This window comes from Nyctereutes procyonoides, unplaced genomic scaffold (genome assembly GCF_905146905.1).
Source record: "Nyctereutes procyonoides isolate TBG_1078 unplaced genomic scaffold, NYPRO_anot_genome, whole genome shotgun sequence".
NCBI classification, from domain to species: domain Eukaryota; kingdom Metazoa; phylum Chordata; class Mammalia; order Carnivora; family Canidae; genus Nyctereutes; species Nyctereutes procyonoides.
The window spans coordinates 30,895,201-30,921,540 of NW_026575043.1; the positions used below are offsets into that span (position 1 = coordinate 30,895,201).

The 26,340-nt window shown below is 36.0% G+C and overlaps 1 protein-coding gene across 16 annotated transcripts in view; it reads right to left on the minus strand.

Annotated features, from left to right (window-relative positions):
- The window catches only part of PCDH15 (protocadherin related 15), a 739,593-nt gene that overhangs the window by 143,007 nt on the left and 570,246 nt on the right, over positions 1-26,340 (minus strand). For all 16 annotated transcript variants that reach the window (XM_055322636.1, XM_055322635.1, XM_055322634.1 and 13 more), the window contains 2 exons: positions 14,328-14,468; positions 12,393-12,505 (listed from right to left, as the gene is read on the minus strand). In XM_055322636.1, coding sequence (XP_055178611.1) covers positions 12,393-12,505; positions 14,328-14,468 — 254 coding nt within the window. The remainder of the gene's footprint in view (positions 1-12,392; positions 12,506-14,327; positions 14,469-26,340) is intronic.

Here is a 26,340-nt window from a genome sequence, read left to right on the forward strand (position 1 = left end):
AAAACGCCTCTGGTCATATCTCTTGGTTAACACCATGTTCAGATGGTGTTCAGAGCAAAGTTGGTAACAGGGCCCATAGGAGCCTTCATAGTCTGACTCACCACTGACCAGTCTCCCCCAGAGTGCCCTGCGCTCTAGGCTAAGACTTTGATCTTAGGACATTCTGTAAGCACATGGTAAGCAATTTGACTCAGCATAAGGCTCTTTTTGTTTGTTTTCTTGCTCAGTAACGATGATCATTTGACTAATTTTTGCCTACCATGTAGATGATAAGATCTCTGAGGAGAGACCATGTACATTTTGTGCAGCATTATTATTTCTATGTGCTCAATACATATTCATGGACAGGATGAAGAGAATACATGCTGTTTTAATAGAACAGTCATTTTTATCTAATTTGTACGTATTTTTAATTTTTGTTTACTCCAAAAGATTGTAAATATTAAAGATTTGTGCTTCAATTAAAAAAAAAAGTTTGTTGAATAGAGGGATGCACAAAGATGCTGGATGTATTAGTAGAATTCCAGGAGAAAGAGCTTTAATTATTCTGCTGTACCTATTTCATCCTACTCTCTACTGAAATCACAGTGTGCAGAACATTCTGGAAACTTCTGCAGATAAGTCAACTATAGCATCAGTGAGATAGAAAGAGGCTTCACCAACAACTTTGTAAGGGGCCCTACTCTTGGCTAGGTTCATTGAACATTAGGAATTTCAATGTGTGGGATTGTATCTGCATGTGACAAGTTGAGGGAGTTATTTTGTTTAGGAAGATGGGGGCATGATGAGAACAAGAATGACAAAGCCATATCCGGTAATGAGATCTACGTAGCTTTAAACATCACGTATATATTTGAGGTATTATTTTTTAAACTAATGTTCAAACTGAGTAGAAATCCATTCTCCACAGTGTAACTAGAGTGATATTTCCCCAGGATTCTTTTTTTTTTTTTTTTTTTTTTTTTAGTCAAGAAATTGGAGATGACCTATTAACCAATAATGGTTGAGAAATGGGCTTGTGATATTTTGGTTTGCTTAACCAAAATCTTCTTTTCCTTCCACATATCAAAATTTGCTCTTTGGCAATTTCTCCTTTCCACTTCCGTTGTTTTGATACTATGGTAATTGTGGGTCTTTCTTCCAATCAGAAGAGAAGCTTCTGTACCTCATCAGTTGGGGGCAGGCACAAAAGGGCAATTTGTGTTGCCTCTTTTCTCATTGTGTATAAACTCCTGGAGAACAAGGCCTCCGTCTTAAAATCTTTGCACGGCCAACACCTGGGATAAGCCTATTAAATAATAATATCACGGCTATTTATTAAGCAGGTGCTCTGTACTAGGTTCTTTGTAAAGCTCTTTCCCTCACATATAAAGTAACTATGGTATCTCTAGGAAAGTTGGCCTCATGGAGCTTCAGCAACTTGCTCAAGTTCAACCAATGTCTGATATTCCACAGCCAGGATTCAAACCCTGGTATCTATAGTGTCGTTTTGCCTAAAGAAAGGTCTACATTAACAATTAATAAAATAAAAATAATATGTCCTATTATATGTTGGACTTGAACTAAAAACTTTCCAGAGATAAAATGCAACGAAAGAAGAATGGAATCTCTAATAATACTTTTGTACGGGAAAACTTGTTTCAAACTCTACACTGTTTACACTTGTGTCCTCTGTTGCTGGTAGACTGGTTTCACTCTGCTCTGCGAGCAGATGTCAGACTCTACCATAACCTTGAAGACGTGAAGGAGAATTATACTCCAGGTGGATGTAGGGGGAGCCTGGGAAAGCTGTAATGAAGGATTGCCAGTCACTCTTTCAATAGACACAAAATCTATTATCTTTGAGGCAAGATTTTAGTAGTGCCATAAAAAGATAGGAAATGTTATCTTCAGGTAAAGTCAACTCTCATATTGGACAATAAATCTAAATTAAACAGTAAACCACTATAGCAAACAAGTAAGGCTATCTGCATGTGGATTTATTTTATATTAAGTTTTTTTTTTCTTTTTCATTTTTTGAAACCACGATGAATAGTTCTCCCTAAACTATTGTACTTACTGATTTAAAAAAAGAATCTCTTCTCAAAATACCAAGTCCAAACTTGTGTGGTTTATGTAAGAATAATGACAATGTTCTTCAATATAGGTAATTTTAATTCTCTTGAATAATGTGATGCTAACTAGAACTGCTCACTCACCATTTCCTTGGCCATTTTGATAACATTGTTTTCATTTTTTATAGTATATAAAAATGGATTTTTGGATTTTAAAATACGCTTTCTCTCTGTTTTTGCATATCAGGAGATAGACTGTTAATCCTTTTCAGTTCTTTATAAAATCTACTCTTTTTTATTCTTCAATAAGAGCCTCCTCAAACTTACTTTAAATGTAAGTTGTATTTAAATTTTTTCATTGTCATTTGTCACAAGGTTAATTCAAGCTGATCAGCAGAGTATCAATTTTTTATTTTAATAAGGAAACTGAAAAGGTGATTTTTTTATTCAAGGTATTTGAATTTTTATAAGATGTCAAGATATTTATATGTGCAATATTCTTAGTTTGGATTTACTATATTAAATTTGAATAATACTGGAAATTAAATATGACTCAATATTTTTTCAAGAGTTAACAAATATCAACTTGTTCAAGAGGTTAATAAAAATACCTTAGCAACATTTGCCCCTTCTATTTGGTATACATAAAAATATAAATTTTAAGTTTCTGTTTTTATGAAAATTACATTAAAAATACACAAATCCCTAAAAATGAATATAAATGTGGCATTAAATCATGCAAAGTTTAATAATCAATGTTGATATACTTCCATTTAAATAAATACCCAAAGTATGTCTATATTGATAGCATATTTGTTTGGAAAATTTATAAATAATTGTCTTTGGTAAAATTTTTGATAAATTGTGTGAGGTATTGCATTTCCCACTCAAAATCAATATTCACATTTAGACTCCATGATCTATTCCAGACACGCTGACCTTTCTGTGATATTTACCTCTAGAACCAAGGACAAGTGAGTCCCTGTGTATTTAGTCCATCATCCTGGGATGAAGGTCAAATATTCTTCCAATGCTAACTCACTTGACCTACAGGAGTCAATCTATTCTTAAGTAATATGTGTTTGAACTACTATTAGGATTTTGATATTTCTGTCTGGATTAAATCAAAAATGTATAAAATGTATTTTCGGAATATGACACTATGACTGTTTTCCAGGAGATCCAAGTAGATAACTGACTCTTATCCAGATATGGCCATTCAGTGGCAATGGGAGTGTGCCCCACAGATGTCCAATTATAGGAAGCACATTGAACAAGGTTCTTTTGTGGTCTGAAGTCTACCACTGTGTTTCTATGCAAGTCATGCTTCCTACGGGCTGTTTGCAGATCATAACTGAGAAAAGCAGAGAGGTTAAGGTAGATCCCCTCCTGGGAGATTTTGAACTACCCTCACATCTGACTATGGTTTGAGGGTTCCTGGATCATCATGCAGAATTTACTTAAATGACACAGCAGTCTCTTCAATGGCACACTAATGTAGGATGTTCTACGCAAACCTCTCTCCCTCTTCTTTGCTTGGTGTAAGAATGAATGTGCTTTGAAGATTCTCTAGCCTTACTCTACTTTCTCCTCATTTCTCCCACCTCAGAATTTTCCCTAAAGAACTTGTTACATCTCATCATGATGTCTAATTGTCAGAGGAGAAACTAAAACAAACACAGAACAAGGGGACTAAATTTTAAAAAGGAGTATTTGCATTTTAAGAGATATGAATTAAATTTAAAATATCCATGAGCATTGAGAAAAACATTTCTGGGGAAAATAATGATATTTAAAAGATGTTAATATAGAATTTTAATATAGGATAAGGTAAGTATTAACATACAGATATATTAAAGATGAATGAATTGAATAGACTTAATATACATTAATTTACATAGAGACAATAAAGAAAATCTTAGGGGTTATAATTAGCCATTATCTAAATATTTTAACAAGATAGAGGAGTTTGTCACATGTTGTATTATATAATAAACTAGTATAAGAAACTGGATTTTTTTTTAAGAAACTGGATTTAATGTATCTTTCAGATCAGCAACTCGATGGTTAATATCACTCTTTTTTTTCTCCACCTTAATGGAAGATAAAGCCAAGTTCACAGAATTCTTTTTCCCAATAAGAACAATCTTTGTCAAAAAAGAAAAAGAACAATCTTTGTCAAGATACCTGCTAATAATTGATAGAAGGGCATTATCTGTCACCTGTCTTAAGTTAGAAGTTTAGCTCAGTTTCAATTAAAGGGCAGCAGAATATGCCACTTCAAAATATAACCTTAGGAGTCGAGGACACATCACCTAAAATATGCCATTTTGGTATATTGATTATTTTGAGCCATAGCACTCAAAAATACCAAGTGCAGGGAGATGCTTTCTCTGAGCTCCCCTCATCTGCCTAAAGACAGTCCCTCCAAAAGGAACTCAGTTGTTAACGATTCCATCCCCAGGAGTTTCACTGACCAGGGAAATTAAGTGACCACAGGAGAGGACATCTGAAGGAGACACCACGTCCAGACAAACCTTACCACAATCATATCTGAAATCTATTCTTCTAAGAACCCAACTCATCCTCCCTAAAAACCACCTACTCTCCCCTGAGAGACCTAAATTCCCCCCTTTGCTGCCCCTGTTAAGAGGATATTTAACCCTGAATGCTAAAGCCACCATTTTGAGTTACTCACTTTTCCTGGTGTCTTCCATGTATCCATGAAGTATACATGTTATTAAACTTATTTTTGTTTTCCTTTTGTTACTCTTTTATTACAGGGATCTCAGCTAAGAACTCATAAGGGTAGAAGGAAGTTAATTTTCTTCCCTGACACAGTTAGGCTACTCAAAAGAGGAAGTGAATGCCAAAATTTATGAAGGCAGGGAGAGAAATGCATAGAATATAATTTAAAAGAGGTAAAATTAATTAAAATAATAATATTAGCATCAGGAATAACTTTACAATATCCATAACTCCCTGAAGATTGAAGAGATGGGCTCCTTGCAACTGAAAAAGAGACTAGTCAACTTTGTGGCAAGGATATTAGAAAAAGCAAGTATTAAACTATTAGGCTGACTAAATGGTTCCTTTAGTCTCTTTTGTCTATTACATGATATGACTTTGAAAATAGAATTCTTATTAATATTAACCCTTTTATTCTGCTTCCAATGCCAATCTGGCTGTGGGAAGTGGTTTAAATTAAGATACAAGATTGTATATGGATATAGAGATACTTAATCACCTGAAAAGTAATAACTCAAAAATAATTACTTATGTGAGGGAGGTAGTAAGGGAGGGGCTAATAGTTGGACTTAATTCACTGAAAAAAAAATCCAGCTGAAGACATTTTTGAGAAGGGAGAGGTGTTTTAAAAACAAAGGATTAAGAGGTGCTATAGACTCTTTAAGAAATTTGTTTCAAGGATAAGGAGAAGAATAAGAATGAAGAATGATGATTTGAGGGATGTAAACTCTAAGAGACTGAAATTTCTAGTATTTCCTTGTCCATAACAAAGATGGACTGGAAGACTCACATAAACAGGAATGATAACATGAAAATGCAAATTTGTGACAACTGTGAAATTACGGGTTGTGTGTGTGCTTCTAAATAATACAAATGCTTGTTTATAGTTGTAGAAAGCAGTATTACACAGTCTGAGGAGCTACATACTTTTCTAAATTTTGAGAAGAACTCAGTGTTTTCTGGAAAATAGAAGTGTTCATCCAATGACAAGCAGATGAAGCAAATTGATGTCTTGATTCTCCATTTAACCTAATTAAATGACTCAAGGGGAACTTGAAGTGGGCATGAAATGAGCATAATAAGTGTTTCAAGTATTACAATCACCAAAGGTACCAGAGAGAAATAAGCACACAGTTACCTTAGGAAGTACTGTCAATCTGGCCATTGTAAAAGTACCCATATAACTGTATGGGGCAAATAACTTTCTCATTATGGGATTAATTACTTGAGGTCGGCCCATCAAGGAACAACTTCAGTTCACAGGATTTGAGGAAAACCAAAATTAAGTCTTCTTTCAACACACAGAAAGCATTCCAATATTGCAAATTATAAACAAGAAACGAATGTGAGAAATTTGTCTTCTAGTCTTGAAAGGCTACGTCTCCCCCCCCCCTTAATATGGGGTGGTCTTTTTGAAACCCTTGAGTAATTTTACAAATTTCGTTATTTCTTTTTCAAAGAACCTTTAGCAGAAAGTGAGGAAGTTTCTAGATAGGACTAGGAAACAAGAGACATAACCGAATATGTGAAAGGAGGGTTTTGCTTTTTGATAAACTGCACTTTCACATTGGTTAGCTAACCTGCTAGTTATCCTTTATCAAAAATGTCACTGGAAGTCAAGGAGGCTTCTCTGTCAGTAAATATTAAAGGATTTGCTATGATGTTTGTACTTCCCACTTGTACTTTTATAATTTCAGAAAAGGCAATAGACCTATTTTTGCACTCGAGCAACCTGGCAATTACCAGTAGCTTGATATTTAAACGTTTTTAATTCTGTGGAGAGAATAATGGATTTTGTTTCTCGGTGTAGAACTGGCACATTGGAAAATGTTTTAATAAATAGTAAATGCCTCCTCTCACATCTCTTTGATGGTCTCTATAAAGCGAATTGACAGCTCGTAACTCTCACGCTCTGCCACAATGTTTTCTTTCTCCTTTTCCTTTTTTCCCCCTTTCTTTTTCCTTGTAATTAAGACTATTACACTCCTTCAGAACATGGAGAGAATAATGAATTATAATCAGGTAACCAAACGTCAGCTTAAAGTCCAGAAAGGTTTGGTTTCAAATATGTAATATTAACATTTGATATGCTAAAATCACGAAAAATAATTTAAAACATCCAAAAACAGCCATCTGAGATTTTCTTTGAATTCAAACAAACAAAAAGAGGTACACATTCTCTTTTCTTGCTACTTAAAGAAGAATCCAATCTATTTCACCAGTACATATTTAAGAACAGAAATGTTTCTGAACTATTCCATCATTGTTTCACGTACCCAATCTTGTATATTCCTAACAAAAACAAAGTCATCTTAAAATGACTGCAGTAATGAAAATCTGTAACTTGTCTAAAACTACACATTTAATGTAGTAATTCTCTGCCAACACTATTTTCCCTTTTACCTCAGTAAGAGACGTGGAAGGGAGGTGCAGCTACGTAGCAAGGAAGCATCTGTCTGCCCTTTCAGAGCTAGCTCTGGACATTTGCCTGGACTTTTGAGAAAGAATATGAGCGGAGGTAAAATTTGCAGGCCTTCCTCACTTGACTCTGGAAATCTCTGGATGTGGATTTCTGCTCTTTTTGCCTTTCCGAGGACTAAAATGGCAATCACTGGGATAATTCTGAAACGCAATCTTGAGGATGGAAGACCCTAAATTGGCTTGGGTCCCTGATGGCAGCATGAAGAGCTACTACCAACCTGAAACACTCACTTTAGACTCCCATGTGAGCCAAAATGCATGGTTTCTTATTCATGAAACTATTATAATACAAGGCTGTTGTCTGTTTGTTTTAAAAGAAGCATGACCTACCCTAACGAATCCTATTAGCCAAAATTTAAAGATTTAATGATTCACCGTTCCAAACACAAGATAATTGGGTTACGGGAGGGGATCAGTTGAAGAATCCAGTTCGATATTCTACAATAAATGAATATTTTATCTTTAGAGTCTTTCTTCACACCTAGTCCTTTGTTGAAAATTAGTTTTTCATAAGGAACCCAAGAGTCAATATTGAAATGAAGACATTCCTGAGACGTAAACATGGTATGTACCTCGGCTTGCGGTGTCACTTACCTTGGATCATGGCTTTCCATCTGCAACCCATGAGCATCCTTTCCCTACCCTACCAGGGACAGAAATCTCACTTATCATTTGGTGTCTCCCCCCAGAACTGATCACCTGAGAAAGTTTTTCCACCAGGAGCAATTCTGTAATGGAAGCAAAATGTTACCTCCACCCTGCCAGGGATTTTAGGCCACGTCCAAGTATTAAACTGACATTAAGTCAGAAGAGTAGTAGAAAACATACACGTTTATATAAGTGTGCATGACATGAGAGCCCTCGTGAGGAAATGAGGACCCCTGCATGTGGCAAAACCCACATACTTCTGTACTAGGATGAGCAAAGACAGGCAATTGTGGAAAAGTAAACTATGGAAGGAGGCTAAAGAGAGCTGTGAATTGTTTTAACAAGGCCTGTCTATATCACTTCTCTTGGCTTTGACCGCTCTTTAAAGAATGTGTTTTTCTTCCTGGTACAGAGAGGGCATCCTTCACATGAGAGTTTATAGGTCCTGTTTTTGAGAAGGAAAGGGGACATTAGAATGTCCTCCTTACAGCTGCTATTTTTTAAGCACTTTCAGCTCAAAATATTCTCTATGTCTAAGTGGCACATTCTGCTGCCTTTTGACTCCAGCACAAGGGAATCCAGGTCTGATAGCATCATTTAGCATCTCTGGGAGTTATGGGCATCCAGCCGAGGAAATAAGTGATTTGGGAGAAAAAAAAATATATATATATTTAGGGCATTCCCTAGTTAGGTGGCACTCTTCCAGTGTATGATTCAGAGGCCCAGGCTCCTCTCGTATCATATTTGTACAGTTGTCAACATATGGGTCCCAAGGGTCTCCACTTCACCCATCCATATGGGACCATATGGGGAAAGGTTAAATCAGGCTGGGAAGCAGTGCAGGACAGACTGTTCCACATTTTATTGGCCAGAACTCAGCCCCAGGGCTCCACTGAGCAAGCGGGGCTGGGAAATGGAGTCTAGCTGGGTGTCCAGGAGAGCGAAGAAAGGACTAGGAGGCATGCAGGCTGTTGTATACGTCAAAAACCTTCGAGAGTATGGAGAGGTGATTGATTATGATTAGCCCTAGGCCTTTTATTTATTTTCAATAATTCATTCTGTACTTTAGGTTCAATGTAAGCTTCCTTAAACATTTAAATTCAATTATTGGGACTTACTCAAAATAGTGTCTTCTGCTAATGTTTGATATGACTTTTTTATTATTCAAGCTTCCTAAGAATCGGATAAAAAAGAAAACAATCTTGCTCAGTGCCCAAGTCCTGCTGCATTCATTATAGCAATTAAATCACTTCTTAGGACTTTCTTCATAAACCGTAGGATGCAACTAGATTACCTAATTGCCTTTATGTATCAGGGTAACAAATGGGCGGGGATCATCAAGGGCAGTATTTGTAAATGTTAGAAATGTTCTTCTGGAAGGTCAAAAATTCTTCCACATGTGTTCATGTGACTCCTCTTAATTTTAGCACCAAGTAATTGGCAGGGTTTTTTTTTTTTTTCTTCTCTAAGTTAACAACTTTATTAATATAATCTATTTGCAGCTAGTAGTTGGATGCAGAGAAGGTAAGAAACGGTAAATTATGCATTGAACAAAACATTTTTATTTTTAAAAGTGGCATAAATAAGGCAATTTAAAAAAGAAAGCTAAACGAGCAATGCCCCGATGAGATCTATGACTTTGGCTTTACTGCCACAATATTTTAGCTAAAAGAGTTAACAAGCAATGTGCTGCGGAAGTCTGGAGGCACACTGCTATTAGTAGGAAATGAGCTGCGGATGCAAGCTAGGAGAAAAGGGACACCATTTACTGAGCTTATTCAGAGGGACAGTGCTGGGCACCACCACCCCTTCCCTCTCTGGCGTCTCCAAGGAAGGCCTGGATGGGATGAGAACTCTGGAGGAACACATGCGGGCCTTTGGTTCAGAGGGATTTTTGGACCCACTCTGAATAGTAAGTACATCTTTTGTGAGCATCAAATCCAGCTAAGTTGGTGAGAAACACAGTGACTTTATGTGTCCACTTTGGTTCTTGAGAAGCCACGATGAACACATTCAGGGAAGGTCTCTAGAAGCAGAAGACTGCGCATCTCCATAGAACTGGAGTTCACAGTTGCCATGCCAACAAAAGAGGAAAGGATTGGTAACTATGGACAGAGGAAGAAAATGGTCTTTCAACAGACTGAATGAGGATTCTTACTGTTTTAAATATGGTTTACATCTCAGTGGTTTACATATGTGTGCTATGTACTGCTTGGATATTGCAAAGGCAGCTTTTCTTGAAAGGTTTTATTTATTGGTTTTAGAAAGACAGAGTGAGAGACAGAGAGAGAACACATGAGGTGGGAGAGGGGCAGAGGGAGAAAATCTCCAGCAGATCCCCTTTGAGCATAAAGCCCTACTTGGGCTTGATCCCACAACCCTGACTGAGATCACGATCTTGAGATCATGACCAGAGCCGAAACCAAGAGTGTGACACTTAACCAAGTGATCCACCCAGGTGCCCAAGGCAGCTTTTTATAAAAGGAAAACACTACATCGTTCAGTGTGGTAAATGTTTCCAGACATCACTTGCCTCCTCTCCCAGGATCTTAGCCCTGGCTCTAACTTACAATGCTTAGGTAGTTCTTAGAAATTATCAAAGCAAAAACAAAAAACAAAAAACAAAAAAATAATTATCAAAGCAATGAAAATCTAAATATTAGAATATGATCAAATATTTTATGAAATCTTCATTTTTCTTGAGCCTTAGATAGTATCATTATGTAATGCCTAATTTGTCCCTACACAGACTAAACTATGAAAATATCCCAGAAATCAATACATCCTCCCATATTGTTTACTTCTATATGTACTAATTCTTTGGCATGGAACGTGCCTTCCATATTTTTGCAGAGTGGCTAAACCGTATTTTCTTTTCAAGACACGGCTTAAAACAATGCTGTTCATGTTTAGATCCAGTGAAACATTTCTCTAGCACACTTCCCCTGCACAGTGAGGTTCTATTATTGTGTCTTCAAATAGTATTGTTATTTTTCATTTGTGTAGTTTCCATTCATGGCTGTGAGCCCCTGGAGCACCATGACTAGATGCTTTTTAATGCTATGTCCAAAATAAGTAAATAGTAAACATGTAATATGTAGTGAGTCTCCTTCAAATGTTTGTGGGAAAACTATCTCTTATGGGTTCTCACATTGTAATACAAGTATATTCATGTTTTAACTCAAAACAGTATCATGAAAGAAAGATCTACTATATTTTCAGGAAACCATTATAAATCTTTCACTCATATGCAATCATGACGCAAACATAAAATAAAGTAAATTTAATTATTTTTTAAATAAATTCTTCACTTCCTAAGAATATCTGACTGCTTATGCATCTATGTATCTGCGTGTCCCTCTATTTATTCATCTCTCTCTCTCTCTCTCTCTCTCTCTCTCTATCTCTCTATCTATCTACGTGCATGCTGTGGACTGAATTGTGTCCCCCTAAAAATCGATATTTTGAAGTCCTTAACCCTCAATGGCATGGTATTCAAAGATGAGGCCTTTGAGAGGTAATCAGGTTTAGATGAGGTCATGAGGGTGGGGCCCTAATCTTGGGATTGATGCCCTTTCAAGAAGAGGCAGCAGAGATCTTGCTTTCTCTCATTCTCCTCTGTGTGAGGACTCAACAAGGAGGCAGCCATCCACAAAGCCAGGAAGACGGCTCTCACCAGAACCCGACCATGCTGGCACCCTGACCTCAGACTTCCAGCCTCCAGAACTGTGAGAAAATAAACTTCTGTTTCAGCCATTCAGTCTGTGATATTTTGTTACGGAAACCTGACTTGAGACACTAGCTCTATAGCTATAATATATAATATTATATATAAATGTACACGTACATCCTTACTTTCTCTTTCACTGGTTATACAAAAAATATCATTTCAGATTCATGTCAAATTATGTATCTGGCAATAACAAGAAACTAAATATCTACTACTTCCTACTATTGGGATCATTAATAAGGTGCAGTTTAAACCCCAAAATATAATGTTGTATTTTTCAAAGATTGCATTAGTTATTTTTAAAGATTTTATTTATCTATTTTAGAGAGAGGAAAGAGAGTACAAGCAGGGTGAGGGAGAGGGACAAGCAGACTGTGTGCTGAGGATGAAGCCTGACAAGGGTCTAGATCTCATGACCCTGAGATCACAACCTGAGCTGAGATCGAGAGTCAAAAGCTGAACGGCCTGAGCTACCCAAGTGCCCCAACACGTTAATCATTTTTAAAGGATCCATTATTCACTAAGCATTATTAAGACTGGTATTTTTAGGCTAAATTACTTTAACCATACTAACTTTTTAAATAAATGTGATACTATGCTAATTAAAAAAAAAAAACTTAAAATTGGAAGGCCACTTCATTGATCAATTCATATCGAATTAGTTTTGAGAGCTCAAAACAAAGCAGCACAAAAAACCTTTACATATTACAAAAGCCAATAGGAATCAATACCTATATTCCTCTTGTGTGAAGCGTGGGATTTCTCCAGGATGTAAGACGAGAATTTTCACTGTGGCACTGCTGGACATCACAGGCTCACCATCGTCAAAAGCAACAACCACCAACTTAAAAAGTAATAAAAAATCATGTTAAAGAATATTAATAAGAAGAAAATAAAGCATCATTTTTTTAATATAAAGCATCGTTTTTAATTATTGGTCTGCCTGGTCCAGGAGGGGGAGTGATGATCATTTCCTCGCTGTCTTCCAGGCAGCAGTCATTGTCTTAGGGTACGTTACATATATTCTCACCTACTCTTCACAAGAATCCCACCAGGTGGAGGTTTTATTTTCATTTCTGAGACAAGAAAACTCAAAGAAGTGGAGTTACTAACCCCATGACAGAGCACCCAGTAAAACAGGTGTAGAATACTACATCTCTCCAATGATTAAACAGATTTTTCTTCCACAGTTCCACTGGTGCCTACAGTAAAAACATGTGCCATTTTGAGCACCGACACTTATTTAAAAAGTGTTAAATTCAGTCACATCAATAGCAAAAAGCTAATTAGCTTGCTTATAAAAAGAAATTAATTTTTCCAGCAAATTAATTGTCTGCAAGATTATAGGGCAGAAATACTTCACTCTGGAGGATAAAACTGTAAACCTTTATAGTTTAACACATTTAGATATACACTCTCTTAAAAGTATATAAAACCAAGTTCATACTGTATAGTAGAAGCTGTTCAAATGATGCTAACTGCAGAAAAAAGCTTTTGTCTGAAGACATCTCAAGTAATAATATTTATTACTATAATGTTGTTTACGGTTGATCTTTTTTGGATAAAGTATATTATGTCAAGAAGAATTCTTCTACTTAAGAAATGTTAAATATTTTCAATATTATGTGTTTCTCTGGAATGTGCATAATTTTGGATGCTACAGTCTACTAATTTAAACCAATTCAACCTAGACCATGAAACCATAACCAAGGATCATCCTTAGGCCCATGATTTATCCTTGGGTTAATACTTTACAAACAGAACAATTGCTCCCAACAGTGGTAAGCTTATGTGAGGCACAGTACTCACTGACACTTAACAATGAGGGCATTTCCTCAATGCAGGGTCGAAGGCTTTATTCACAATGAAAAAAATATTCTAAGTAATTACAGAAAATGGAAACTCTAAAACATTTAATAAAATAGATTATTTATGAAAATAGTGAAAGGTAGTAATATTTCAAATATTCCTGAGGTATAACTTATCATGAATCCAGAAATTTGACCCAACAATACTGCCTCTTACTACTTATCTTAAGGAAAAAAAAATCAGATAAGTGGCAAATGATATTTGCACAAGGAGTTTCACAAACAAATATTATTATAACAAAAAATTAGAAAAAAGCTAATTATCCAACAACAAAGTATTAGACAAAAAAAATAGTGCATTCATATAGCAGAACATCATTCAGACATGAAAATAATATCATCAACCATATTTATTGTCATGGGCAAAATATTATTAAGATAAAAAAGCAATATAATAATAAGATAATATTATTTTTAAACACACCTATATGTATAGTTGCATTTTCATGGAATGTCATCATAAGAATAGATATTAAACTGGTAAATTCTAGTTATCTCCAAGATGTGAAATATCAAGTGTGTTTTTTATTTCTTTGTGCTAACCTGTACTTTCTAAGTGTCTATGTGGTAAAAACATACATTATTATTATTATTATTATTATTTTTTAGTTTTTAAAGCCTTTTTATTTAACAGAGAGAGAGAGAGAGAAGCAAGGAAGGAAAGGAAGGACATACATTATTTTGTAATTTAAAAACCATTAAAAGGAGAAAAATGGAAATAAGTATGGTCATAGGTTAAAGTGTACGTTCAAAAGTTCAATATCAAATAGATCACAGTAAGGGAAACACTACACTGACCTTAAAAATTGTTGTAGGCTCTTCATTAAGATTGACTCGAGTTATTACTCTTCCAGAATCTTCTTCTACGTCAAAAATACTGGCAGGATAAGGAAACTGGACATCATCCACTCTGTACCTCACACGACTTGCAGGTAATCCCTAAAGTGAAATTATATATTATTTATTCACTTTCACAGAATTAAAAGGTATATGGTGCCACACAGGTCTATAAAATGCATGGCCTTTAGAAGTGAAAAATCATATTTAGCATTCACACCTCTAGGCTTCAAATGCAGCAGAATCTCTGTTTCTTTTGGATGACTCAATCTGAATCAACAAAGTATCTTCACTCCCTGTTATTGAAAATTATTTATGCGAAAGAATAAATTAATGGTTGTCTTGGGCATCTCCTCTTCCATTTTCCTTTAATTATAGGACTCTCACCTGACCTAAACACCATGTCTGCTGAACAGTGGACCCTCTGTGACAATTATAAATTATATTCTTTAATTGCGCTTATTTGAACTCTGACACTAAGAGAATGATGAAGCATGGAGGACTCTTGTAAAGTAGAGGGACGGGTATGGAAGTGGAGGAGACAGAAACTATTTACCATCTGCTCTTTGTTGTTAAACACGCTAGGTTTTTTTCATAAATAAATTAATCCTCACAACAATCCTTTAGGGTAACATTAGTAATGATGATGAGAGCAATAATAGTAAAATAATGAGAGCTAACATTTGTTGAATGCTTATTATGTCTAAGAACTATACTAAAGATGATACATGTATATGCTACTGCCCATTTTTTTTATTTTTAGTTAATGATCTTGAGGCTTATAGGGATTGAAAGGATGTTGCATTGCCCCAGATATAAACCAACATAAGTCAAGATATTTAAAAAATCATTTTCTTAAGAGAAATAAATATTTGATATAGTTTTTAAAGACTACAATAAAAACAGTCAAAACTGCTGGACATCCTCAATTACATTAGGGTTTACATTGGTTGTATTTTGAATTACATAAAGTGTCACCAGAATTGCCTAATGTTTTCAGTGCATAAGCCAGCCCTGGAATTCAAGTAAACAATTTAGGCACAGAGCTGGTATGTGGTAGATTTGACCACAAACTGGAACAGATACTACATGAACTACTAAATTCCTTGGAGGAAAACACTCCCAAGGCTCAATTCCAGGCACATCTACCTTTTCTACCTCTATTTTCAGCCTCTGCAACCTCGTCCAGTCTCATGCCTCTAAACCACTTCTATCTGTTCATAACTCCCAATTAATTCAGGCTGCATTCATCCTTTAAACACCACAGTAATATAGACAATGATCAACTTAGATATTTTATTTTTAACTCAATGCATCCCAAACCAGCATCCTGATTTTTCTCTCCTACATGCATACATTCTCCACTTTAGGTCACTGGCCCCATCTTTTACCAACCTGGTCTTTTTGAAAGCCTAGGGATAGCCATTGACCTTCTCTTTCTCTTGGAAACTGCAACTGGAATAACTCAATGAAAGCATGCCTAATGTGGATCATCCTCATCTCCTCTATCCACCTGTTTCCTCCAGTGGACTCTTTTTCCTACTAATTGACCTTCTACTTCTACTCTATTAAAATTATCTTTAAAAATGTAAACCTTCCCTGAAATGTAAAAATATAAACCATAACCTGAGGGGTTTCTCTCTAAGATCAGGAATGAGACAAGGGGGTCCATTCTCACCACTTCTATTCAGTACAGCACTAGAAATCCCAGCCACTGCAATCAGACTAGAAAAATAAATAAAAAGGCAACTAAATTTGTGGAAGAAGTAGAACTCCTACTATCTACAAATGGCATGATATTATATATAGAACCCTAAAGACTCCACCAAAACAATTTATCATCAACTGATAAATGAATTAAGTAAGGTCTCAGGACACAGAGTCAATATGCAGAAATCCTTTGCATTTCTATATATTAATAATGAAATAACAGAAACAGAAATTAAGAAAATAGCCCCATTTACATTTGCACCAAAAATAATAAAATACCAAGGAATAAACGTAACCAAAGAGGTGAGAGACTTGTACTCTGAAAACTATAAAACACTGATGAAAGCAACTGTAGGTGACACACACAAATGGAAAGTTATTCTATGCTCATGGATTGGAAGAATAAATATTGTCAAAATGGCCGTACTACCAACAATCAACAAATTTCATGCAATCCCTCTCAAAATACCAGCAGTATTTTCCATAGATCCGGAACAAACAATCATAAAGTGTGTATAGAACCAGAGAAGATCTAAATAGACAAAGCAATCTTGAAAAAGAAAAATAAAACCAGGGGCATTACAGCGCTAGATTTCAAAATATACTACGCAAAGCTCTAGGAATCAAAACAGTATGGTACTGCTACAAAAACAGACGCATACATCAGTAGAACAGAATAGAGCGCCCAGAAATAAACCAGTGATTATGTGGTCAATTAATCTTAAGGAGGCAAAAATATGCAATGGGAGGGTCACCTGAGTGGCTCAGCTGGTTAAGCGTCTGACTCTTGGTTTTAGCTCAAGTCATGATCTCAGAGTCCTGGAAACGAGCCCAAGTTGGGCCTCCATTCTCAGTGGGAGGTTGACTTGAGGATTTCTCTCCCTCTTCCTCTGCCCCTCCCTCTGCTTGTGCGGTTTTTTTCTCTCTCTCAAATAAATAAATCTTTATTTTTTAAAAAGAATATGCAATGGGAAAGAGTCTCTTCAACACCTGGTATTGGGAAAACTGGACAGCAACGTGAAAAAGAATGAAAGTGGACCACTTTCTTATACCGTATATAAAAATAAATTCAAAATGGACTTAAACATTTGTCCTCAAACCATAAAAATCCTAGAAGAGAGCACTGGAAGTAATTTCTCTGACATTGACTCTAGCAACATTTTTTCTACATATGTCTCCTGAAGCAAGGGAAATAAAAGCAAAAATAAACTATTGGGATGCCATCAGAATAAAAGCTTCTGCACAGCAACGGAAACGATAAACAAAACTAAAAGACAACTTACTGAATGGGAGAACATGAATTGCAAAAAAAAAATAATAAAGGGTTAGTTGGCATCCAAAATGTATCAATAAGTTAAAGAACACCAAAAGCCTCAAATAATACCATTAAAAATATGCAGAAGACATGAATACAGGTGACCAAGGCACACACAAAGATGCTCAACAACACTAAACATCAGGAAAGTGCAAATCAAAACCACAATGAGATATCTATCACCTGACACCTGTCAGAATGACACCCCCCACCCCCCACACACACACACAAACACAGGAAACAGCAAATGTTGGTAAGGATGAGGAGGAAAAGGAGCCCTCCTGCACTGTTGGTGGGAATGCAAACTTGTGCAGCCACTATGGAATACAGTGTGGAAGGTTCCTCAAAAATTAAAAATTCCACTACTGGAATTACCAAAAATATATAAAAATAGTAACTCAAAAAGATATATGCACCCCTATGTTTATAGCAGGATAATTTGCAATAGCCAAGATGCGGAAGCAGGTCAAGTGTCCACTGATTATTCCGCCACAAAAGGGCTGATGTATCCATAGGATATGATGGCATTTGTGACAACATGGATGAACCTAGAGGGTTTTCTGCTAAGTGAAATATGTCAGAATAAGAAATAGCAAGCACCATATGATGCAGTGGCCTGTGGAAACTGAAAAACAAAACAAATTAATAAACAAACGAAAAGCAGAATCAGACCCATAAATAGAGAGAACGAACAGATGACTGCCAGAGGGAAGGCAGTGGGGGGGGGCAAAAGGGGTGAAAGGGCGCAGGAGAAACAGGCTTCTGGTTATAGACTAAGTCATGGGGATGAAGGCACAGTGTAGGGAATGTCATCTTCTAAGAGTGTCACATACTGACAGATGCGAGCGACACTGGGGTGAACACAGCATAACCTATAAGGTGACTCACTTGTCATACACCTGAGCTCATCTGACATTGTGTGTCAGATATGATCAAATTAAAAATGTTTAAAGATGATGATAATGACAGGGGTTGTTGGTGGTCCATTCGCGTGCTCTAATACATGATCAAGTAATGTGCAATTCACACATTCTCAGGTTTGTGCTGACAAGAAATCCAAGAGGTGGTGTGAATAGTAACCATACCTTATAAAAAGGAAATCAAGGCTTTAAGAGTTGGCTCATTGCTGAATTTACTCAGCTGGTACATTCCAGTGTTCTCACTCAAATGAAACATGACACATAAAACATAAGTCATTACCCATGAACCCAACTTGACATTTACCCTTGGTATCCTCAAGGCAAGCGTCCTTTCCCATGAGATTGAACAGCCATAAGATTGAGCAAAGGTAACTTGGGAGACATGCTCTAGAATCGGAAGCCCTAGTAAATCCTGCCTTAGGGCCCTGCCCAGGAAGTTACCCCGGCACGTGTTCCATAAAGAGGAATGAAGGAAGAAAGGGCAAAATTACGCAACAAACTTTCAGGAACAGCATTCCCAAGTTTCTGTTAGATTCAGCACCCATCCCATCTATGGTATTACAAACTCTTCCATCAATCACAAATTAGTTATCCAGGAACTTAAAGCATGTTCCTTAGACTCAGCACACTCCCTTCACTCAAGCTGATGTATCCATAGTATATTTTTATTTACACCTTTAACTGATAAAAAGGAAAGAGAAAAAGTTTTAGTATTTCTGAAGGGTTATGTCTCACATGTGTAAAATACTTCCAAACTCTTTTTACCTAAATCCTACTTTATGCTTAAATAATTAAGCCACATATTAGGCAAAAGTAATTGCTTTGGGGAACGCTTCCATTAACATGCTTAGCATCGTCCCTAGGCCATGTACGAAGTGAATCAGGTCAAATACGTGGATCCAAGAAGTCTTAAGTATTAGAATTAATATGGTTAATCTGGAAAACAATGTCATTGTAAAAATTCATAAATTCAACCATACTTAAAGAAGCCAGACCATTGTAAACTTTATCACTTCATGTTATTCATCATTACTATTTGTTAAACACCTAATACTTGATTCCACTAAAAATTTGAGATATGATGAAATTTTTCTAATGGAGAAAATTCACTCAATTGTATTTTTAAAAATAAAATGAAATAGCTCACTGAGTTCATGAATTATGTAGTTCAATATCATATAAAATGATATATAGATATTCAAGCTATCAATTAGTAAATACCAATTTAAATGTTAATATTAATTTTGGATCCCAACTATTTGGTGATTTTTTTTCTATTTGGTGATTTTGATAAATATTAACTTACCAAATATTTTGTTTTTTCTTAAAATTTAAATTGTGCTAGAAATAGAGGGATCCCTGTTTATGCATACATTTTCCCAATAAGTTCCTGGTTTCCCAGTTGAATCCACTGATCATATTTATTTTTTACAGTAAACCAACCATAAAAACACACAGTTGAGATGAAAATATTTATTACTTTGCGTTTTAATTCACAATAAGATAGCAGTACATACATTATGCTGTATCTGTCTGTGTATGCATTTATATGCGTATTAAGAGATATTTTTGAACCATCAATACTGAAGGAAGAGCTATCTTTTTATAAAAACGTCAGTCTTTTAACATTTTATTACTTGGGCAATAGACTCTTTTTCTATGGCATTTCCAAATTATAATAAAGTCACTAACACTGCAAGCAGTTTACAAAAACGATCTTCAAGTTCATAGTAAATTAAAACTAGGCTATGGTTTGATTTATAAATGGTAAGCAGATGACTTCTTGATCCTGTACTCTGATCAAATGAATGTATTGGTCTTTATTTAGGACCAAAGAAGTCTTGCGAGGTTACCAGTTAGCCCCCTGTCTTTAGGCAATACCACCAAAGACATGGCATCCAGAGTTTGAAAAGGTTTTGGCAAAAGAAAGTTCATAAAAGTTGTTCAAACCAATGGTGGCATTTCAAGACTTGGATGATCTAAAAGGCTCTTCCTCATGGCCACCCTTGCTGAAAGCCAACCTGTTTGTCCCTGCAGTGAGGGAACAACCTCTCCTTCTCCTCAAGGAACTAGAATTCTTCAGAGTTGTGAAGGCCAACGTTTTACCCCTAGCCTCACTTTGTCAGGATAAATCTAATTTTTTTCATATCATCTGAAAGATTCTTCTCCTGCTTTTCTCTCTGTGTCCACACCTTTACTCATCATAGTTGTTTGGAAATGTATTCCAACTGTAGGCTCAAAAGAATAAAACAAATTGTCTATGTCAAGAAATACTTGAGATAGCCATAGTGGAATCCATTTAATTTCATTCTTTTTTTTATTTTAAAGATTTTATTTATTTATTTGAGAGAGAGAGAGAGAGAGAGAGAGAGCGAGAGAGCTAGCAGGAACGAGTAGGGGAAGATGGAGAGGGAAAGAGTGCGGCAAATTGCTCACTGAGCAGGGAACCTGATGTGAGGCTGGATCCCAGGACCCTGAGAGCATGACCTGAGCTGAAGGCAGATGCTTCACCCACCGAACCACCCAGGCACCTCATTTAATTTTATTCTTTAGTCAACTAACTAAGCTACAGTGTCTCTTGCTTAGTACAGATATTTTAATATCATGAGGTGAAATGTATTTTGACATTCCAGGCAATGTAAAATTTTGGAAAGGGACTATAACATAGACTATTTCTATAAATCATGTGGTCCAACATAAGTTATAGAAAATTAGTGGGCAATCTCATATATGTATGCAATATCCCATAGAAAAAGAAGACTAAACAGTTTTGGAATTTGGCTCTATTTACCTAGCCACCACGTAGACATGTTGTCAAAGGAAAAAAAAATTGCAAAAAAAAAAAAATACAGAACAAAACCAAAACAAGACATCAACATTAATTCAATAGGATAATGGCAAAATTCTCTGCAAATATTCTCTTCTCAGCAGGCAAGGATGGCAAAAATAAAGTATCATGTCATTACGACTCTTGGAGTCTTTTGAAGGGTCAATACAATGGGTTCCTTCTTAAAATTTTATGGAAAGTGAGGACATGTGAGAAGCGTAGCAGGACAGCTTTTTTGCAGTCTCCTCACTTACTGTGACAGTGCTTTCTATAAATCCAGCTGACCTTATCTATCTATTGGAGCAAGAATGACTTCAGATAACGATGATTTTGGAAGACTAATGAGATGCCGGTACAGCAATCCTTCTTAATGTCACTTCCGTTCACCACAAGAGCTTGAATTTTTTTTTTCCTTAATTTTCAAGTAAGTGACACATTCTCCTCTAGAGGGATATATTTCCCTAAACAAAATGTTCAAATAAAAAAAAAAAACATGATATGAGCAGAAACTTAATCATTCAATGGATGCAGGAAACTTTGACGTGGCATCACAGAAACTATGGAAATTAAAAATTATATACATATAAATTTAAAAATTATATAAAATATCAGCAACCGAAGATGTTATCAATTATCTCTTTGCTCATACTTAGCAACTTGTTTTTATGTTATGTAGCATAGGAATTAATTCATTAGATGAGGGATTCATTCCTTCATTCATTCATTCAACACATCTACTGACTAGACACAGCTGAGTTCTGAGGGTACCAGAAGAACACTGATTGGGAAGATAGAGTTCACCTCATATCCCTGCCTTCTTCATGATCATTGAAAGTAATTCAGCAAGAATGACCTCATTAAACACCAAGCTCACACATACCCCAACACTCCTCTGTCTGTTGTTCACTCTGCGGCATCACATGCTGTGGCTAGTTCCTCCCAACATCCAGGTCCAGATGACCCCTCCTCTGCCTCTACCCACTCACAAGCCATTTTAGTCAATCCTATTCTATTTTCTTTAGGCTAAGTATCCTTATCTGAATTTATGTTACATATTTACTCATTCATGGGTTTGCAATATATCTCTGTCGCTTGGTTATGAGCTCCGTTAGAGTAGATGATTTTTTTCTGCCTTGCCATTAAGAGATCAAAAAAAAAAAAAAAGACTTGTTAAGTGAGTGCTTAAAATATGATCAATACTTATGCACATGTGTATTCTGAACTGCCAGGATGCCCAAGCCTAGGTCCCTCACTTACATGGTGGCAGTTTTCAACTTAAAGCCCACTAATATATGTTCAGAGATTCTCATCTATAGTTAATAGTTATCTCTCAGGATGAAGGCAGTGATGAGAAAGACAGATGTGCCTCTCTACTAAGGGGCCTCACAACAGTGTGTGGGCAGAGGGGCTGAGGACAAAAGGCACACAGATAAACACAATTGCCTACTAACATTTCTGATAAAAGCTATAAAGGAGACGTATGGGTGCTATGAACTGAAGGTGCTAGAACTAGACCACACGTCTTCAGGTTTATAATCAAGTAGACTTCCTACCTCACTGTAGGCACTTACATATGAACAGGATATGCGCCTTCCACATGTATTCTGGTTTACAGCGATCATAGTGATCATGTCATAGTCCAATCTGCTATATCATTTGAGTATTATAGTGACAAGCTACGTGCCAAGATTTTGGATGTTTTATCTTAGACTCAAGGAAATGGAAATAGAGATGCATCATTATGAAGTGACATAAATTAGCCTATTTAAACAAAATATTTTGCTAATTATTGGTAAAATCTTTTTTCATTAAAGTGTGCACATGTTTATTGGGGGGGGGGTTGTAGAGACCCAATTAGCATGGTGTTTTCGTGAAAACTTTATTCTCAAATTGTACACTGCCGTAAATGACACTGGAATTACTTCATGAGTCCATGTATTGGTATCCTAAGGTTTATAAATGCAGAAGATATAAGCTCTGTACCAAACCAGAGGCAAAGTTTGGCAAGTTTGCCATCTCCCTGAAAGCAAGGAGGATGGGAGGAATTATCATTTACATCTCCATGCCTGACAATGGCCAACTGCTTCCATTCTTCACCAAATTCAAGTACCAATTTAGCAAAATGGTTTTATTACTCTTACATGGAAATGAGGTTTAAAGGAAGCAAAGTAACTGCAGTACAATATCATTTTTCCTGGTTAAACACAAATGCCAACCCTGCTGACATTAGTCAATAGCTTTGAAGGACTTGGGAGGTTTGCCAACCCTAATTGCCCTCAGGAAGGACATGATTTAATGACATCTATTAATAAATGAGTTAATTGATTTGTTTGTTCATGTATTAGGCTTCATTCCAAATATGATTTGAGGTAGTATGTGAACTTATTTAAATAGAGTGTGGTTTCCAAAATGTGAAAGGCATTTCAACATTGTGATGTCCTTTTATTTACTAAATTTGACTATGTAAGGCACAATAAATATTAGTATGAGATAATACTACTGGAATGGTGGTTTATTCAGCACATGGATAGCAGATAGCAATGTGGTGACACACTCTGAACCAGGCATGTTTTTTAGATGATGGGAACATGACAGACAAACAAAACAAAGCAAAACAAAACAAAAAACAAAAAACAAAAAACCTGGCATCATAATGCTGACACTAGATTTTTTACATCAAAAAGTAACACATTTATGTACAACGACAGGGTAGGTATAATTGATGTGAACAATCAATGTAAATTTATATCGAGAAAGTGGAACCTTAAGATTTCAATTATTTTATTAGTTCATTTTTACTTTTGACTTCTATTCTTATAGTGAGCATTAAGCACAATATGTTTTGACTTAATGATGGTGAGAATATAAATAATTACTACAGAAGGTAGTAATTGCAGGTCTGTATGAAAGATGTTCCAAACTTGCAAACATAGGGAATTTCAATGAGCCTATAATGGACCAAAATAATTAAGTTCTTAATATCAGGGGATATCTTGATTTAGTAATTTTTCTTATATACATAATTTACAAGAAATTACTCATTCAGACCCACGTAATTTTCTTTGTAATAATGGCAATCACATTATATCAGGGAATACTAAACCTATTATTACCGTTATACACAAACATTAAGTAATTTGTTTTCAAGTATACAAAGATTTTTCTCCCTGAAGTGGTTTCCAAAATTCTTTTTCCCAATGTCTTCAAAAGCAACTAATCTGATTTATTTTGTAACAGTGTAATTCACAAAACCTCCCAAGTATGATTTAGCATTAGGGATTACTATAAAGTGGTTAAGTATTGTTTTTTGCAATCATAATGACTTTTTTAGTGGATCTGACCGATGCTAAGGCATCTTTATTTTATTTTATTTTTTTGCCTTCTGGCTTTTTAAAAAAACAATTTTATTGGAGTTCAATTTGCCAACATATAGCATAACACCCGGTGCTCATCCCGCCAAGTGCCCCCCTCAGTGCCCATCACATAGTCATCCCAACCCCTCGCCCCCTCCCTTTCCACTACCCCTTGTTTATTTCCCAGAGTTAGGTGTCTCTTATATTTTGTCACCCTCACTGACATTTTCACTCATTTTCTCTCCTTTCCCTTTATTCCCTTTCGTTATTTTCTATGTTACCCAAATGAATGAGACCATATAATGTTTGTCCTTCTCCGATTGACTTATTTCACTCAGCATAATACCCTCCAGTTCCATCCACGTCTAAGCAAAAGGCAGGTATTTGTCGTTTCTAATGGCTGAGGAATATTCCATTGTATACATAGACCACATCTTCCTTATCCATTCATCTTCTAAGGCATCTTTTTTTTTTTTCCTAAGGCATCTTTAAATGACACTGGGAAAGTCAAACTCCCGTGTGGTCCCTGAGGAGATGTATGCTTTTCTTTCTTCCTCTCCCCTCCCCGCTGTCTCACACCTGCAGTGACTACCACGTGTTGACAACCTAGTGGGTCAACACTCTCCCAGCCATGTTCCTCGAGCAGATGTCACTGAGCTAATATAGAATGTGCATATAGTTCAGTTTCTACAGATGTGGTACCAACATACTTATTCAGGACCCTAAGAAGTATCTGCTTCAGGGTTACTTGACTAAATCTTTTGAGAAATCTGTTTCTTAAAAGGAAACATAACTCAATCTCCTCAAGATGTCAAATGACTACCTATTCCTTGTAAGATTTCTTCATTTAGATACATTTTAGAAATTTCTAAAAATAATGGTGGGCACACATTCAACTTTCCTCACAATAAACCAACTCACAAACCCAAAGGAAGTTAAAAATAGGGATGAACCCAAGTGAGAGCTAGAAATCAGTGATCCTGTCCACTCTGTCTTAAAATCTTCCCATTTTTCTTAGGGATGAAACAAGCAATATTGTCATGGTCCTCATGGCCTACCAGACTGCATAGATTCTGACTCAGGTTTACCTCCCCAGACTCCTGGCAATATTACCTCCTTTTGGTATTTGAAAATTATTTTTCTTCCTCCGACTATTTAGGGTCAAATATTGACATATTATGTTGCATTGGAAACACCTCTTTATCATTCAGATCTCAGCTTTCCAGAACATTCCTTGACCTTCCAGACAAAATCAGACTCCTAACCTTGGAGCACCCTAAACATTTATTTCTTACAGCTTTTTTATGGTTTGTCATTTCTACTTACTTGATATCCAACTCTTCAAGTTTGAAATTCTAAGGCAAGGAAACATGATAATTTAAATCCTTAATACTTAATGCAGCACCCCTAATTAATATTGGATGCACACACATGCAATAAATATTGAAGGATTCTTATTTAGTTTGGAACATAAGGACAGAGATTTAAGTCAAACATAATCCACAGTTTATGAAACATTGTCATCAGCGGATCAATAAGCATATTTACTTCTCATTTCCTTGTGTCCTTTTATCCTCACACTTCACTCCTACCTCCTTTTTCAAAGGCAACCATCTTAATGAATTTCTGGAATATTGTGTAACTAGACTATTGTGGTATATTGTACTATCGTTCAATAAATATCCATTCCTTCTTCCTCCACTCCTGGTCCCATAGCTTCTGTCCTTGGTCATGGGACTTGCTTTGGTTAATGGAATGTGGAAGACTGAGACTCAAAACCAGCGGCTTGACATGTGACCATGTGGTTAGGCAAGTTGTCTTGCAGTCTTGTCCTTCATCGTACACAGAG